At 43.7% G+C, this 19,292-nt stretch overlaps 1 protein-coding gene across 1 annotated transcript; it reads left to right on the top strand.

Annotated features, from left to right (window-relative positions):
* Positions 1-8,667: 8,667 nt before the first annotated feature.
* On the top strand, positions 8,668-17,813 carry LOC146173101 (uncharacterized). Its single transcript, XM_084585120.1, has 5 exons — positions 8,668-9,056; positions 9,242-9,584; positions 15,443-15,511; positions 16,185-16,274; positions 17,712-17,813. Exons 1-5 carry the CDS (start codon positions 8,668-8,670, stop codon positions 17,811-17,813), a joined length of 993 nt encoding a protein of 330 aa, XP_084441246.1.
* Positions 17,814-19,292: the final 1,479 nt, after the last annotated feature.

Here is a 19,292-nt window from a genome sequence, read left to right as displayed (position 1 = left end):
TGGACGCCTGAACCGCGCCGTAAGGCATGGGAAGAAGGTGGGAGAGAAAGTGGAAAGAGAGAAAGAGGAGCCGTAGTGGAGGGCTACGGAGTAATTTCGACCACCTGGGGATCTAGGGAGCAGGTATAGCAGTTGGGAATTTAGGTAGTCATTTTTTTTTACGCTGTGCAGTATCTGAGAGCAAGTTTTATTTTATCAAAACTTCCAAAACCATTAAAGCTCACATATTTCAATTAAGGTAGTCATCCTTATGTTAATAAATGCAGTGCAAATAGTGGTTACATCCTTGCCGTGTAGGGACTATTCCTAGCAAAATACGCGAAGCTTTGGATATTTTCGCAGCTATATTTAGGCGCTTTTTTATATATTGAGGCTAACAATTTTTGCTTACATGTATGTACAGTTACTAGGCACTCTAGCTTTCTCGCGAACCAAAGAATATCTCAGAAGAAGAAAAAGAAGAGCACCGAGTGAGCGGCGGAGAGCTTTGGCTCATCTTTCGCATTGTCCTTGGCTCGTGACTCTCGTGGCGATCTTTCGCTCAGTTACACCGGAGACGGCACCAACGGCGAGGTTGCCGGCAAGCGGACCGAACAGCCGTTGTTGCTCTCTTTGTCAAAACGATATGTTTCGTAGTAGTTCGATGCACTTTAACAAGGAGATCGTGGCTCAGTCCAAAACAATGACCAAACTGCTATCGTTTAGACTGATGAGAGATACCTTTAACGGACAGAAGACAGAAATGAATTCACTCAATTCAGAAACTGCTCTTCTAAGCGTAACTAATGTTTCGGTGGGAAAGGCACGATGAATTTGAACTTTCTAAACAAGAAGGCTGAAACTAAATAAATCTGTGAAAATTAGCAACGTTCATAGCTAAGCGTTCACTGCTAAATTTTAGGTGACCTACTTTTGTTCTGCAGTGACAGTTGCTGCTCCGTAGTTGACTGAAACGGCATCGTTTCCTGCGCGAAGTCACCGGCATGCACAATCTTCCTTAGTTTTTCTTGAACCGCTGCACCTGGTGGCGGCGCCTGAAATTACTGCTGCTCGGAAGATGTAACATCGCGTGTTTCCCTACCTCCAAACCCAGCCCGACCGCTCACCCGTCTGCTTGATATTGCAGGCGCCTGCTAAAGCTGCGTGCGTAGAATACATGCAACGTATAGGCGCGCGGTAGGAATGCTTTCGCTTTCTGTAGTCGCTTAAGCCCGAAACATTTTGAAGTCGAATTCGACTCACGAAGTCTCGAACCAACTAAAGGCGGGAGGTGCGAAGGTAGTGTTTTACTTAAGCTTCTAGCATTAGCGCAGAGCAGGGAAGGGACTCATACATTTCCTAAAAGTGATAAGCACTAAAGAATATGGGACATTGCATCGCAGCCTTAAGCGAAATCTTCAAGATTTAATTTTTTGTCAGGGCCATTTCTCCCACAGCAGCTGTGAAGTAAACCTTACTGTGTTGCTAATCTTCGTCATCGTGTGGCTGACAGTAGCTCAAACCTCAACCCTGCCTTGCATATACACTAGAAAGTGCAAGAAGCATATGACAGCCACTTTGCAGCAAAGAGAGGACCTGCAATACATGAAAATTGAATGTAGCATATAAATATAACAAAGTGCGCCAAAATACCGCGCTCTTTATAGCACGCGTTTAATACGTGTAATCTTTTAAAAACGTAAAGGATAAATACACGGGGACGTTTATGAAATCGGCATTTTCCTTATGCAGTGATAGCCCCAGAGTATTATTATCATACTTTTGAGTATTTATATTTAAATAACCTCAATTTTAAATCACATTAAGATACGACGAGAAATAAAATTAAAACTGGAAACATGCTCGTCTTCCTTCTTCCGGATTTCCAGCACCTTAATCACATTGCCAGCCGGCAGCATATATGCGTACTTGAACTGGCCGAAAAATAAATCCGTCGCATAGTGCAATTTTCATGCTAGCGTGCGCAAATATGATGAAAACTAAGTGGCAGACTTTTTTTACCAGGAAAGCATCATCAAAAATAAAACATTACGCCGCTATTTGCATTGCAACGATTGCCATTTTCTATAACAAAGCCCAAGCCCGGGAAGTGTGCTACAAATCCGATTTATGGGATGAAAGCCCGACTACAGTGCCGGAGTACCCGGGTAACCCGACCTCGGCGGCTGCGTTTCGATGGAGGCGAAACGAAGTGGCGGCCGTGTGCTGTGCGATGTCAGCGCACGTTAAAGATCCCCAGGTGGTCGAAATTACTTCGTAGCCCTCACTACGGCTCCTCTTTCTCTATTTCCACTTTCACTCCCACCTTCCTCCCTTCCCTTACAGAGCGGTTAAGGTGTCCACAGAAAACAAGGGAGACAGGTACCGCGCCTCTCCCTTCCTATAAATCAATCAATCAGCGTTCGACTGTTGTGGCTGTAGGAAAAACGAAAAGAAAATCCACGGGCCTGCTACTGCCTCTGTAGCTGAGCCACCTCCGCTGCCTCGTGCGGGCAGAAGATAAAATAGAGAAGAAAAAGAAGAGGGAGAGAAAGACGCGCGCCACAACAGCCGTCGTCCTCCACCGAAGCGGTGGCGGGTGCAATGACGGCCTACAAACGATAAACTACGATGGCAGGCTAGCCGCCGCCGCAAGCGGCGGTGACCTACCTGTCCCAGCCCCATCAGGGCCAGGATTAGCCCCCCTTCACCACCTCGCTGTATTCAATAAAACAGACATCGTTGCCGTCCACGGAAGGACAAGGAACAGGATTCGCCATGGTTAGTGTCACTCTCAGACCACGATTAAACAGACCAGATTTCAGAAAGCAACACCGATACAAAAGATCTTGATAGACGCCTAAGCACCGCCTAACAGTTGAAGCTTTATAAGTATTACCAGGCTCGCTGTGCAAAAAAAGCGTACGCAGACGTCCACAAAATGTACAGATAGCAATGTGTACAGAAAGCGCCAAAATTGGCCCTCTGGAACCCCAAATATTATTTGACGAAGTTTGGTGCCCTCATTATTTCAAGTGTGGCAAATTCAGTGAGGACACTTTAATTTGGATGGCCCATCACTAAAATTCGGCGACCTAGACCCTGAAAATATTACTTCGTCACAATTTGACCAAAACTGTGTCTGACCTAATTCGAGTAAACGCAAATCAATAGTTACCTCCAAATTTAGGTTGGCTATCCCCACCATACTGCACCACGTGCAACGCCACCTCACCCACCCTCTACCATTACTTATGGGAATGCCCACATCCCATCCGCGTTCCTCCCGTCAAACACCCCACCCCCTCCTCCTGGGAGGCTGCCCTTTTAGCCACGCAACCTGCAGATCAGTTGCGGCTAGTCGAGCGGGCTAAGCTAGAAGGAACAGCCAGAGGGCTCCTGGACTAAGAGGTCCTCCTGGGAGTGTTTACATTTTTTTTTAATACAGTTTTTTCCTCCTCCTCCTCCTCCTCCTCCTCCTCCTCTGGACATCCAAAATGTGACCTCGTTAGAATTTTACGAACACTGGTGTCTAATTCGATTAAGGCCAATTCTGTGGAGACCTTCAAGCTTCGGTGAACCATTACTTAAATTTCGCCATCTCAACCCTCCAAAAATGGGCTTCGTCAGAACTGCACCAAAACAGGTGCCCAACCTAATATGACGATGTCCAACTCAGTGGAGACTTCTAAATAGATGTGCATCCAAATTTGGCATGCTTACGCATGCTCCACACTTGGAAGACTACGTGCACCCTTGGATTTTTTTTCAACACGTTCGGCGACTCTTTGGCGCGATGCCAGGTCATGACAACGAGGCCCTTTCGGTGGACGAGCTGTATACGATATCGCGTAGAATTAGCCAGAGTTTAACTCTGCCACTTATGCTATTAAAGCGTCCGAAAACTTTTGGCATTGTTTAGTTGTCCAATGAGAAGTGAGACAGATACTGTGCGCTTTTATTTCCGCTAAAACCAAATCGGTTAAAGACTTTTAACACTTTGCAAACTCATGACAGTCTTTCATTCGTAGACTACATAGCATAACCGTACCAAACATTGGACACCTAAACTTAAAATTAACGGCATACAATTACAGGCACAGGGGCGGTCGGTTTAAATCCCTATCTCTGATGGATGTTAAATGGGAAACGAAATGGTATGACAACAACTGAACGCTGCGCGAAGAACAGTTTCATCAAAATTTTATGGGAAATCACGAGTATGTTTTTCCTACATATTTTCCTCAAATGGGGTTTAAGGCGACGGTTGTTCGACTAAACTATAGCTGTATATGATATCGCATAAAACCACAGTAGCATTCCTCGCCTCCAGTCTTGGGCTCTTCCCCTGGTCTGCGGCCAGCGCAGAACTAATACCTAAGGATCTATAGAATATTAATGCAGAAATCCCTGCAAAATCAAAACTTGTAAGCTATGTATTCACTGTCTTGCATCCACAGAGCAGAGCTTCTATGAATTAATATGCATGCATAGGCTCACTTGGCGGACGGCACAGACCAACTATGCATTTAAAAGCCAAAACTAACGTAAGTGAAATCCAATGTGACAGAACGCCTAAAATACATTTGGTCTAACGATGCTAGATCCTTGATCGTGTTTATTTTTTCTTATACAAATTTTGTCACAGAGTCTGGAGGTCATAGCACATATCCATTAGATTCAATATGGCTGAAACCAACCCTTTTCGGTACGGATGGCTTATGTTTTAAATCAACTGAAGAAAGATGTCGAAATCCTATTTATTCAGTCGAAGACGTCTAATTTGCACGTAAAAATGTCGACACATCAAGGAAAAGCGAAATCAAAGGCATTTACATACCGAGAACCGCGATCGGATTGAGTTGTTCTTATTGAACCTTTAATATTGTCACCACTGAAGGATCTGCAGACCTGCGAGTAAACGTCTGGACTCTTGCGAGCGGACTCAGGAAAAAGCCTTTTTTTAATCTTCGGGCACTGTCCAGCCGAGCTCTCCTCATGCGTCAACAGCCGCTTCAGCGTCGTTGCAGCCCAACGAGGAGGCAGCGCTGCCTCCGCACTGGACTGCAACGATGCTGGACTCAGCAGGCTGCAACGACGTGTACTCTGCAGAGTTCTTTCATATTTTCCCGTACCTAGCCCATGGGCTAGGCATATGAAAATTTGAAGGAATTCTGCAGAGTCCACATCGACGGGTGGTCACCTAGAGGTCTTTTGGATTTTTTATTCGGAGCACTGATGTACAGAATACTTAGATTCAGAAGGAATCGCAAGCAGGATGCCTACACATACGCACATGCTCACCTTTTGATCTCGTTTTACCTAGCCGTTTTTCTTTTCTCATGCTCCGAAAATATACGGACAATATTTGTATGTAATTCCTTCAAATTTCATGAATTTAAGAGTATTGAAATATTTCGTTTCAAAATTTTATGCAGCGAGTGCCGCTGACTGCTTCTCAAAACGAGAACATAACCATTTCTAGCTCGGTTCTAAGAGGCTTCATCTCTCTCCCCTCCAAACCCTGTCATAGCGGTTGAGTGGCAGGGCCCTTCGGGTGTCATGCTCAAATTTTTGTGCTTGTTTCAGTCCCCGTAATTTATTGTGTGAAAGAGATGCAAGCAAAAGAGCCCGTGAACTACAAGTTTGGGGCACTTTAATTACAGTAGGAACTTGCATTTGGGAGCCTTCCAATATGAAAATATTTGCACAGCCCACTGCGGTACTCTAATACGTCATAGGACTTAAGATCATCAATGTCATGTCTTTAATTCTTCATTTGTACGCACTGTTACGCGCAGGTTATCTTCTAGTCTCGGTCATTCAGCATGCCTTCTCCAAACCATCCGCACGTATTTATTCATGAATTGGGAGTGGGTACAGGTTTTCACGCGCTATGGACTACTAATGTTTCTCGGTTCGATCGACGATTAACGACGCTCTTTATGTCCCCTCAGCAAGCCACGGCACGAAATGCTGCGATGAAATGTTTGCTACACCAATACAGGTGGACAGTGCATGCAGTTAATGGCGTTAGTCGGGATACGTGACCATCGTTCTATATCTTCCAGGGACTGCCCCGTGTAAAACGCTTATTTCTCATCATATACCTGCATCTACTGGCCCCTTGCAAACCGCCACGAGCAAGTCCAATTGCATAATTAATTTCTTAGTCTTGCTTTTTAGGCATTGCACGGATGGAACAATTTACGCCTGCACCCGGCGACGAGGCCTACATAGTTCTGATAATCGAACTTGCTGGATGGTTAGTTCCAGCTACGATAAGTAGATGAGGAACCCATGTCATGACTGTAGGCTACTTCAGTCATTAGCATATCTGGTAAACAACTTTCAAATATTTTCTTCTGACGCATATTTGCAAACTTGTGTGAGCGTGTAACCGAGTACTCAATCATCTTCTCAGTAAACACCTACATAACTTGTCTGCTCACTCCTTCCGGCATAAGCAAATGTGAGCTGCATGAAATATCTTCATAGGAACTTCATTATACACAGAGCACGTCATTTATGTATGTTGAGTTATTCAGAAAGATGGTCACTTGGGACACATTAGTCATCTTCGACTACGCCATTTGTACCTTATTCATAGGGCATAAGACAGCACCTTATTGCTAGTACATTGTCAGTAGAGCACTCTCAATGTTGCGCGGAATTCGTGCATTCATCGCCTGATGCTGTCCTCAAAATTACAAGCAATGGATTACTTTCATCGTAAGGAACGCCATTTTATTTACCACTAAAAGCACGAACTTCAGCTTCCGCGATAGACTCAGGTACTCAACATAAGCAGTTATCTTCACTTTCAGCACGCCAAGACTAAATATTAGGGTGTGGTTTAAAACTGCCACTTTTCATGACGTCCCAAATTGTGAATACTATTCCCTTATACCCTTCCTAGTTTAAGGTTATATGCATGAGTAGGTCGAATGTGAAGCCTCCTTGTGCACCATCGTTCGGATAAACAGAATGACGGAAGTACTCAGTTACGGACACTTTAACTTCGCACCATTGTCTTCGTTGTTAAGAAAACGTTGCTGATTACAGTGAGTCTCTCGTTGACCTTTGTACGGCATGCTTTAGGCAAAATCTATTTCCACCGAGAATCAGCTTGCAGGTCCGGATTCCATGATACGGCCTCAGTTCAGTTCAGTCGTTCAGTCGTGTCCGACTCTTCGTGACCCTATGGACCATGTCACGCCACGCTTTCCGGTCTCTCACTATCTTCCTAACATCACATAACTTCATCTGCAGTGCCTCGAGGATGCCATCTAACCATCGCGTTCGCTGCCTACCCCTTCTCCGGCGACCCTAAACCTTTCCCAACATCGAATCTTTCTCCAGCGACTCCTCTCTTCTCATCAGATGACGAAAGCAGCTGAGCTTTACCTTTAGAATTTGACCCTCCAATGAGCAGTCAGGGTTTATGGTCGACAATATCGACTGATTTGATCTTCTGGCAGTCCAAGGAACTCTCAAGAGTCTTCGCCAGCACCACAATTCAAACGCGTCAATTCTTCGGCGGTCAGCCCTACGTAAAGCTGACTGCGTACTAATTGTCGCTATTATCATCGTCAGCCTTAAGCACCCCTTTTGCCGGAGAAAGCAGTTCGCTCCGCCTCTAAAATTCACCCTATCCTATGCCACTGCCGCAATCATACATCCTCGCAAGCTTTCTAATGTGCCCACCTCTCTACCGCCACCTAATGTGCTCGCTTTCTCTTGCAATCTTCGGTTTTCGTTTCTACGAAACTATTCCCCTTTAGTTTTTATACACGATTTCTGAATAGCATCTTGTATGCGGTCTATACGGGATTTCGCTAACCTTGTTGGTCTCCGCATTAACACCTCTTCTTGGGCTAATTGGTGCTTACTTGAACTGGTGCAAATTTGCGCCAAGCCATGCAGACCATAAGAAAGAGGACGAGACACAAGCGCTACTCACAACTAAATCGTATTGAAACCAGGAGGCCCCTCTCATATTATGAAGTTTAGAAGTAGGTGCATCCCCCAGCCCCCTTATTTATCTCTTTTTGCCTTCGAAATAAAGTTTTTAGACGCTGCTATCTCCTGATCGACATTTTTTGTTTTTTCGTTGTTATTCTGGACTGTTTCTTGCCTCTGCATTCTTGATGGTCGTTTTTGTACACCCTCTCTTCCATTCTACCCTTCTTTCCTCTTGAAACTTCACCTTATATAAGATGCCTCCTGGTTTCAAGTAAAATTTAGCTGTGAGTAGCGCCAGTAGGTCGGCTTCTTTGCTGCGGTCTGCATGGCTCAGAGCAATGTTTTTCACCAGTTTCGTCGGTTTCGTAACCCATTCTGCTCTCCTCCTACTACAGGTTTCACATTGTCGAGCTCTGGCATTTCTGCTGATATGTCACTCTTCAAATTTTACCATCAATTATCGTAAGTTTTTTCACGAGCGTGCTACAGATATGTGAGATTCGAATGCTAAGCTTCATAAAGAATAAGACTCATCATCTCGCAAACCATGCGAAAACAGACATACCTGACCACAAACGAGACAGCTGAAAAATACCCCCCCCCCCCCCCCCCCCCCCACCTCGAAACTAATCAAATATAACTTTCTTTTTTTCAGATCCGCAACGGAAGGTCTTTTTCATTCGAGCCAGACAAGAAGCGTCTCCCCTTGATGAAGGATCGTACATGATGAAACGCTTTCAAAAATATGGCATCGTTTACCGGCTGCTCGGATGCCTTTTTATAGAAGGAATTTGGGACAGCTCACTGAAAAAGGCCAAGGTCCGGTTTATTAGCGTCTACAGCCTCTGCTCCGCCGCATGCATGCTTCTAAGCGCAACACTATCGATATATCTCATCGGCAAGCTCTTCCTCGCCTCTGACCTAACTGAGTCTTTCACAAAGAGCCTGCTGTTTATCGTGAACAGCATCGTGGCGGCCAAGCTCACCGTCAATTTCGGCTGCACGATATGGGGCTCGTCCAAGCTCCTTCAGTTCCTCCGAGACTCACACGACTACGAAATATCCGCGTCGTTCGTGCTTATCGAAGACTCCCATATCAGAAGGACAAAAAGGCATGCCCGGATGCGAAAATTTGCAAGCGTGGGAGCTTTACTTGTCACGGCTTCGCCATTAGAGTTCCTCTAGCGACTCTTCTACGAGGTGATGAACAGTGGTGGAGGCTCTGCGCCACAGCAGTAAATATATTAACCGCGTTTGTGCTAGCGTGGTACGACATCATCGTTTACATTGTCCTCAGCTGCTGCATTGATGTTCTGGCCGATTACCTGCGCGCCCAGACTGCAGCACTTCGCAGGCAAGGCAGCCACATGCGTCCCTACCTGCAGATCCGCCGTGAAATAGAGAACGTCAGGCTTAGCGTGACCGCCATCAAGAGTCTGAAGAGGTCCATAAACGAGATATGGCATCCAGCCTTGGCTGTGTGGGCAGTGTGCCTCCTTCTAGTAGTGTGCATAACTATCTACGCTGTAGCTACTGGCAATGTTGGGCACCAAGATGTCTGGATGTCGATGGCCTATTCTGTACAAACCACAATGACCTTTGTGGACCTTGCCATTCTGAGCCAGGCGCTGACCGATGAGGTAAGCCGCAGCGTTTTAGTATATTTGTGCATGCACTCCAGATTACGTGGTTCACCCGCGTTTCTGTTCAATATTTGCTACTTTACAGGCTTAAACTTACTAATAATTGCGACCTTTTAACTAACCAACAGAAATAAGATCAGAAGCCTTCTCCTGTTAACCCGCAAGAAAATGCTTTACATGAGTTCATGTGGTATGTCTTATGGCAAGTTTGTGAAATAAAAAATTATATAGCCTATGTGTTCTAACCTCGTCAAACCCTGCTTACAGTATAATGTATGACCTTGGACGGGCAACATAAAAGTGCAAGGACGCGGACCCGAGAAAGAGGTTTTCGACACGGACGAATCTTCTTCATTGAAACAAACTTTGCCGTCTCAATCTTCTCACACTTGTGCATTTTCACCGCCTTCCTTTAATACATGCGTAATCATGTTAGCTTTTAACTACTGACGATGAGGCACGCTCTTCTGTTACTCTTCTGCCAGACTTCTAATGTTAAAAGCTGAAATTACTCTCCTGTATCTCGTCACCAAACTGGCCCGACAATGTAACATCTTATCTTTTATCTTTTTTTATCTTTTAGCTCATCTTTTTTATGGCAGTGCGTAAATAAACGTCATCTCCCTTCGCACTCAGCGTCTGAGCATGCGTAATGTTCTTGCTATCGGGTGTAAACGTACCTGAATGCTTGGCCTTCGTAGTTATTCCTTCGACCGTACAAATACGAAACAAAATATAAGCTTCGCATTAAAAGAAGTCGTTGATGTAACTGTCGATAATTTAAAAAAAAAATGAGCTTTCTCCCTCACATCTGACCGAACTTGATGACTGGAGACGGCGGATAACGTGTTATTTCGTTGGTTTACGAGACGCTCAAAAAACATGGGCACAGACGGAAAAGAAAGACAATCTTGTTATTCACGAGTCTCAACAACCGGTTATCCTCGGCTGATACTGAACGTGCGCACAGAATTGGACAATACCAGCCTAGCAAAAACCGTCCTGTCAAAGTAAAATTCCAAAGCTTCAAAACAAAAGAAAACGTATTCCAGAATAAATCAAAGCTATAACAAGATAATGCTAGTGCAACTGAAGATATCTCTCTTTCCACGCGCCACGTTAAAAATAGCCTCACTGAATTTACAAAATTCCAACCACAGTCATCATTCAAACTTATATATAACAAACTGAACATAGCTAACAAATAGTACAAGCACAATCCCGTTACTGACAAGGTATTTGAGATAACCAACACTCGGCCTACGCCTTCAGCCTATGACAGCTTGGGTACTAATTTCGCGTCCTTGCCTGCCACTGACATCAGTACGTCACCATCTGATTAACGGTTGCCAAGGAAAAGTGACCATCAATCCTCCTCCTAAAAATACATCTCTGTCTTATACACCACCACAAGAAGCGTAATCAAAAAGTCCAGCGAACTGTCATTTCTTGCAGATGCGGGTTTTGATGATATTATAGTATTAACTGAAACATGCCTACATAGAAATATCCGCTACTGTGAATTTTTCTTATTCGTCTAGCAAGTTTCATCTTTATCGATGCGATAGGGATACAACGCAAGAAGCTGGTGTACTAAAAGTCATTAGCAACTCACCTAGACTTATTTGACCTTAGCATTAGATCAGACTTAGTGATTATATGGGTATGTGTTAAACAAACCACCGTTAAGTTATTTTAGGCGCTTGTTATCGCACGTTTAACGCTTTATCTACATTTACATCCATTCTTCGTTACGCCATCAATATTGTAACATTGCATTGCCCATCAGCACCTGTGTTTTTACTCGGCAACCTTATTTTTCCTAGCATGGATTGGCCCTTGATCGCTCCACCTAATAAACCTTACCCATCGACATGCTAAAAATTTAGATATTTTTGTCCGTGCTGCAACTTACCGCAAATCGTCACACAGCCTTCGCGAATAACTGACATTACTGCAAACATACTAGATTTAGTTCTTTTCTCTAGCCCCAAACTGTCCTCACAAATAATACACTTGCAATGTGTAAGCGACCACATTGCACTCAATATTTCTATTTTCAGCAAAATGAACAGCAAACTAAGTCATTTCCTATCAGCGCTGTTTGAAAACTACGATTTACGCACAGTTGATGATAACTGGTCTTTATTTAAACAAACGATTGCCAAGCTTACTGTCACAAGCTGCCTCACCTATTATACAGCGGAAGATGCGGGAGCTTATGGCTGGAATATAGAGCGAAATTCACGGGACTCCGTCGCTCCTCTGGACAAGATTCGACAAGCCGATGGGGCAGCGACCGCCTGTCCTTGACGCGGCTGCTGCATAGTCGGCCGAGGGTATAAAATAACCGACAGCAGCACGCCCTCACCAGTGCGTTTGGGAAGATTCAAACTTCCGGCCACTCCGCGGTGCTCCGAAAGCGTATTGTGTTCTTCGGGCCCGCGATCGACGCATCGTCCTCTGCACCTGTACGGCCGCCGCTACCGAGCAACACAGCCTTCGACGCCTCAGCAAACAAGAAGACGTGAGAATTTCATTCGCCACGGACTGTTGTTCAATCGAACATTATTTTCGCTTTGTTAACTTTTGACCTGACTTAGTAGTATTTTACGCTGTGTTCTTATGTAACTTTTGCTCACACTTATAATATCTGAAATACCTGCTTTATTATCTTTATAGTCTTCATATTTTTATCACAGTGTTTTGTTCATTGTCGGGTTATTTTTTTTTTCTCTTATCATTTATTTCTTCGTCTTTATCAATATCTTGTCGTGGCGTTGTATTCTCTTTCATTGTACTCTATTATTATCAGTGTAATTTTGGTCTGCTATTTATAAACCTTCAATTGTTTGTAAAAGAAAGTGACCTATTTGTACTTATTCCTCAATCACACACCGACACACGTGCTTCACGGGTTGACCGGCCTAACTTTTAAATGTGTTCACAACCCTCATAGAGGAACGACGAGTAATCGTAAAGGGGATCCCGCACCTCTTGTGACCGTAAAGGCGGGGGTTTGTGACACTTACTAACCGTTTCACCAGTCCGGATAATCTCGTATAATCCAAAAGCACCTTGGTATAACTCATACGTCAGTGGATTATCTAACCGAAAAAAAAAATCTCCTGTAACTTCCAGCTAAAATATCACATAGTCAACTTCGATGATCACTGTATAGCTCTTCGAACGAAGGCTGCATTTCAGCTGTGAAAAAGGCGAAAAAAAATTGTTTTAATAAATATTACCACACATGTTAATAGAAAATTCGCTGAAGTTTTGAAAAGTTGCTCATCCGCTGACACATCTAGAATTCTACTAACCAACCTGAACGATGAAACTATTAAAGATCATGAATACTCAGCATTATATACTAAACGATGTCTTCTCCAGGCATTTTGCTACAACTGCGGAGGCCAACTTATCCAAATATTGTGCCCATGATTACTTACTGGTGTATTCGGTTGTTTACAACCTGGAAGAAATTTCAAAAATCATCAACAACTTGAAATTGTTTTCAGCTATCGGCACGACCTCATTAATACTAAAGTTAAAAAAAGTACTGAAATATATTGCTCGATCATTCTATCGATATTATTCCAGTAGACCTGGTCGATAACGAAAGTGATTTTCCAGTACATAAATCTAGAAATAGGCACTCACCAGTCACCATATAACAATCGCTCTAACTCTATCTCTAGTATTCCTTGTACAATTATTGAACATGTATTTATTTTACATATGGTAAATTTCTTCGAATCGAACTAACTTCTTTCGTCCCGCACAGCATGGCATCCGCAAACCATATTCATGTGAAACACAACTTCTTTCATACGCTAGTCAGTTATGCCATGCTTAACTGCCGCTCAATCACCGATAGTATCTTTTTGAATTTCACGAAGGTGTTCAATAAGGTTAGTCATCGCCTCTACTGAATCTACGTATGATAGGTCCTGACTCAAACGTACTAAAACGGCTTGAATGTTCTCTTACAGAACGTCAACAATTTCTGACAGCTAATAGCATGTAGCATGCACCCTTCTTTGCACCCAGTTTTAACCGGCGTTCCACAAGGCACCATCATTGGCCTTTGCTTTTTTTTGATATTCAATAAAGACTTCTCTGATTGTACTACCTCATCTATTCACTTATTTGCTGACGACTGCCGTAATATTCTATAAAATAACAACGGACGCGGACGTACATGCATCTCAAGCTGATATTTACCATATCTCCACTTGGTGAAAAACATGGCAAATGACGCCCTTAAAGTTAAAAACATTTAAATCTATGCGCATATCCCGAAAGAATAGCAACTTGCATCAGCCTAACAACATCGCTCTTGAATTCGTCACATCATACAAGTACCTCGGCATTCATATCACTTCTAACCTCAGCTGGAAAAAACACGTCGCATCCATCGTCAACAAAGCTAACCGCATGCTAGAATATTGAAAGCGCGACTTTAACTCAGCGCCTCTGACACTAAACTTCTCTTTTACTAAACACTCGTCCGTCCACAACTGGGGTACGCATCGTCAGTTTGGGACCCAGGTACTAAAGAATTCATTAACCATATCGAAATAATTCAAAACAATGAGCCTCGGTTCATATTGTTTATTTATTTATTTATTTTTGTATTTATTTATTTATTTATTTATTTATTTATTTATTTATTTATTTATTTATTTATTTATTTATTTATTTATTTGATTTCACCCTAAAAAGCATCGCTCTGGAATCCGTCACATCATAAAAGTGCCTCGGCATTCATATCACTTCGAACCTCAGCTGGAAAACTCACGTCGAATCTATCATCAACAAAGCTAACCGCATGCTAGAATATTCGAAAATCGCACTTTGAGCCTATCTACGATGAAATACGACCTAAGCCTCTTACAACCTGCATCGCTCACGCGACCTTGCCTCTTTCATAAGCTTATTCACCATAACACTCTCTGTGGTGGTTTGGGTCGTTTAACGTGTCAGGCTATGACAGGCGTGTAGTGGAGGGCTCCAGAAATTTCGATCACCTGCGGTTCTTTAACGTGCACTTTCCGTAACACCACACACCCATGATACGTGCACTCCTGTAGGCCACTTTAGTGAATGTTTTGCTGAAGCCCGTGGTGCTCTCAGGTGCTTTTTATTGTCCATGGGGCATCATGCAGGAGGTGCATTTGGCTGCTGGTTTCCTCACTGTTCTTTACTTTCTCGAGTTCTTATTTTCAATCTCGACACAACAATTGTACAAGAATTTATTTTTACGCTTTCCATCCGCATTGTGTATATTCGTTACCGGGGACATGACGCACTCCAAAGAGTCCATAAAAAGCCACTTTCGCAATGTACAGTCTTTGTCAATATTGTATAGATCCAAGAAGGTCTGCTTTTGGGCCACTTCGAGCGCCTTGTCATGCATTTCCAGTGCTCTGAATTTCTTCATGGTAAGGAGGGTTTTGTCCTACCCGCTCCAGAGGGAAGGACCTCCATTAAAGCTAAATCTGCGCCACTATGCCGCCTAGAAGCAGACCACCTATACTTTATTCTACTTACTCGTCCTCAGTTTTTAAAGAGTGGATAAATAATATTAATGCCATACAATCTTCAATCCCCCCTTCCCTATTCCCTGCTCTTAGTTCACTCTTTCCCACTTTGCTACGCCCATCACATCTGCCTTTTCTCTTCAAAAACCATTATTGATTACCCACTTTTATTTACCGATTCTGCGTAACGCGCATCAACAATCGCATGCCAAGAAATAGTATAAGTGCATCAAGAAGAAAGCCTTGGTTGAAAACATACTCGACAGACGACGCCATGTATTTTCACGTTCGTTTTACTTATTTTTTAAGGCTCATAACCTGAAAGAGGCCACAATTTGTGTTGCCATGTCGGAAGTCGCGGAATCCTGCAGAGAACAGGTAAACAAAGTCAAACAACAATATGATTTATAGTTGTAATTTTTGTTTGAATAATTATGTTTTTAGATATGAATCTTTATAATCAGTGACTGAATCGTTAACTGATTGTTAGCCAGTTTAACATTACCATAAACAAAGCAAGTTGTTGGGCGAGTTGGGGACTATCTTTCATAGCTAAAACGCGAAAGAGAGGACAAGAGAGAAGGACAAAACGCAGCGCTGTTTTGTTTTGGTTTTAGGGGTTTACGTCCCAAAGTTACTGTGCCTTAGTGGATGGCTTCGGAAATTTCGACCACCCGGGGTTCTTTAAAGTGCAATGACATCGCACAGCATACGAACGCCTTGCTTTTCGCCTCAATCGAAAATCGGCCGCCTAAGCCGGGATTCGGTCCCGCATCCTTTGGCACATTAGTCGAGCGCCCGAAACACTGCACCACCAAGCGGGGCAAAACACAGCGGTATATTTCGACCTCCTGTTTTGTCCTCTCTTTCGCGCTGTAACTGTGGAGGAACCTTAGCATAAAAATGTGCTGGTATATTGGGTGACTGATTAGTCCATTGATTGATTGATTGATTGATTGATTGATTGATTGATTGATTGATTGATTGATTGATTGATTGATTGATTGATTGATTGATTGATTGATACTATTTGCATTCTTCCTTCAAACAGGTACAGTATCTGCATGACACTATTGACCCCGAGGCCATGTGCTTGTCTGGCACCGGCTTCCGCCGCTTCAACAAAGCCCTTGTCGTGTCTGTAAGTTTGCTATCAAAGAGCGAGGCCAAATTACGCACGTGCCAATCGCCTGAGCCAGATATCTTGGACGTAATGTATAACTTCAGAAGGAAGGTGAGCTTCGTCTGTGTCGCAGCGGAACACGCACATTTAAGCAACCTACTGTTGCCAGCTAGACACGAATATGGACACTGGCGCGATGGCTAACGCGAAACGCAATAATCCGGAGAATAGCATACCGGGCTTGAAATCCACGTGAACCTCAAAATCCAGCCTTTCCTTTTCAATAGTGACCTTAAGGGTAGAAAGGCCAGCCTCTTGGTATTAAAGGTATAGTCCATGCAGAACACGACCCATCAGAAATTCTCAAGCCTCCAGAATCGTCCACAAAGCACGCAGGAGCGCGAAAAGAGGGACGCCCAAATGAGATTATCTGATCCAGTGGAATACGACTATCGTAAAAGCAGGAATGAAAATATCAAATCTAAACCCTCACTCAGGTTTACCTCATCCCATCGTATGCTCGTCCATCAAATCTCTTTATCAGATTTATTATTAGTGACTGATTAATGGTGATAGGTCGATGAATCAACGGTGGATGTATACATGAACTATAGTTTTGATACTGTTCAGCCGTGTCGCCTGGAGGATGCGTATACTAGTGATACGTTAACGCCTTAACGTAGACTCAGAAGCATTTATCAAAATTATAAGATTATACGCAACGTGCTAAGTCGAAGTTAACCTAAGAGGGAAAATTCAAATAAATAATTTATTCAAGGCATGAAGTTGAGCTAGTTGGTTTCGATGGCGTTTGAGTAGGCAGCTTTGTTTATGCGTTTCGCGTTCTTTTTTTTTTTCATCAGAGTTGCCAGTAACAGTTGCCAGTAACAGCTGCCAGTAACACTCATGTTGGGCACTGTCTTTTATTCGAAACAGTAACGATTTGCTTTATTTGCTCAGGGAAAAGAATTGTACATTGACTAACTAGGCAAGTAAATATTTTAATCTGTTTATTTATTTATTTTTTCGCTTCTCTTGCCTTCTGTTCCGTTGTAGCCTTTGGACTGACAACGCTGAATTTCCCAGGTTTTTGAGATTGGCAATTATATTACAAACAGCGCTCAAAATGTTCACCGCGTGCAAATACAGATATAAATTGGTAGCATTTCGTCCTTTCTCAATCTTACTGTAGCATTTCCTATACTGCGAGGACACTCTGGCAGGCTGGTTTGTACATGATTACAGGAATCTTAAAGCAAAAAGACGAAGAGACGAAATCAGCACCATGCCCTGTCCACTTCATCTCTTTGTCCCTGTCTTGCTGCTCTAAATGTCCTCTCTTTTATACAGTGAGCAAGAACGACTTTTCCTAAATCCTTCAGTACTTGATTCGTCAACCTGCTGTGAAAACAACGAAGCAAGTGCAGTTGTTAATTCCGTGACCTGTGCTTTCAGATGGCTGGCTCCATCATCACCTACGCCGTCATCTTGGTACAGACTGGAGACGAGCTTGCCGAGCACGTGGACGTTAGCAGCATCATCCGAAATGATGTATGACGAGAAAAGTGAACAACGTGTCTGAGCTTCTCAAATAAAGTTAGGGTTCAACAAACGGCAAAGACCACTCTACAATAAAGCAAGGCAAAACACGTAAACTAGCTTCACCTTGTAATTGTTATCTTGTCTAATACAAAACGGCAACACAATAAAGGCGCACATTTTGTAGAGAAAACTACACTGGGCTACGCGGGGAGGAGGAGCGAGTGCAAGGGGCGTAACATCAGAACTTCGCTGCCGGGTGCGGCCGCTGCTGCCGCGCGTGCCGGCGCCACGCAGTTATGCGCATGCGCGGCAAAAAGAGAGAGAGAGAGAAGCAGCTTTCGGACCGGCGCAGCGGGGCAGCATGCCTACACCACCGTCGGAACCACGGTTGACGTCACGTGGATACCACGTGCTAGATATGCGCATAACTGCCCATGCGCAACGGCGTGTATAATCGGAGGCGAGACTCGGAGGCGAGACTCGGCGGAGACAGCACAGTCGTTTCGCATAAAGAAGGAGAAACGGGCTGCTGCTCAGCGGTGGTATCAACAGGAGAGGCCCAGTTCCTCGCATCCAGTAGTTGTCGCCCGCCAAGTGGCCATTCAGCAAAGAAATACTGAATACAGAAAGGTCAAGCGAGCAGAAGAGACGCCTGAACAGAGAGAAGAACGTCTCGCCAAGCTTAGACGCCAGTGTGCAGAGGGCAACATGCGGCGCATGGCCGTTCAGATGGAGCCTTCGGAAGATCAAGGGGAACTGACGACAGCGACAGAACAGGATGCAAAGGCCCATCGTGTGACTGATCACACCATTCGAGTTTTCGAGAGTGCATCTGCGACCCAGACATTTGAAGCAGACTTTGTGAACAATCCGTTTGGACACATTTCTTATAGCTAAGTATATCCTGCATAGCCGAGCTAAACCACTGCCAATTTTTTTCAGTTATGATACAAGGTTTATACAAATTTCTCGCATTACTTCTGGCAGGGTGTTTTTTACTCTTTTTATCATTGCAAGGTCAAAGCGCCAGCCTCGAGCTATTCAGAAGGCTTCCTTTAATGTATTTCAAGCTACAAACTAAGCCAAGCGGCTCAACACTAAGCTTCTAGCTATGGTACGTATAATAGTGGTGTATTGGCTACAGCTCGGGCAGCTGTTTAGAATTTAGGTATGTATTTATATCCGTAGTGAAGTATTTCAGCGCAGTTTGATTGTTCTTGGGGAATCGAAAATCTATATATTTCGCAAAATACAGTTAAAGTTTTTCCAAGTTACTGGAGATTGCAGCGCATTAGTAACATGGACGAGACGATAAGAACGGAAACACGAGCGCTAACAAATATTTTATTGCCCTGAACCAGAATATACAGACACTGAGTTCAAAACAACAAAACTAAGAATCAACACTTCATTATCTCTCCTTTGTCTCCCTTTCCTCCGATCATTCATGTTATCATTGGCGTTTAGAAATGACATTTAGTTTTCATTAAGGCG

Source organism: Amblyomma maculatum, chromosome 11 (assembly GCF_055883805.1).
Source record: "Amblyomma maculatum isolate TAMU_Amacu chromosome 11, ASM5588380v1, whole genome shotgun sequence".
In the NCBI taxonomy this organism is placed as follows: Eukaryota; Metazoa; Arthropoda; class Arachnida; order Ixodida; family Ixodidae; genus Amblyomma; species Amblyomma maculatum.
This window is presented reverse-complemented; position numbering and strand designations above follow the sequence as displayed.

Excerpts from the sequence above, each read along its gene's own strand:
- LOC146173101 (XM_084585120.1), top strand. The coding sequence starts at position 8,668 with ATGATGAAACGCTTTCAAAAATATGGCATCGTTTACCGGCTGCTCGGA. Across the intron at positions 15,512-16,184 it reads CGGAATCCTGCAGAGAACAG|GTACAGTATCTGCATGACAC; the intron begins GTAAACAAAGTC and ends TCCTTCAAACAG. Across the intron at positions 16,275-17,711 it reads ACAAAGCCCTTGTCGTGTCT|ATGGCTGGCTCCATCATCAC; the intron begins GTAAGTTTGCTA and ends CTGTGCTTTCAG.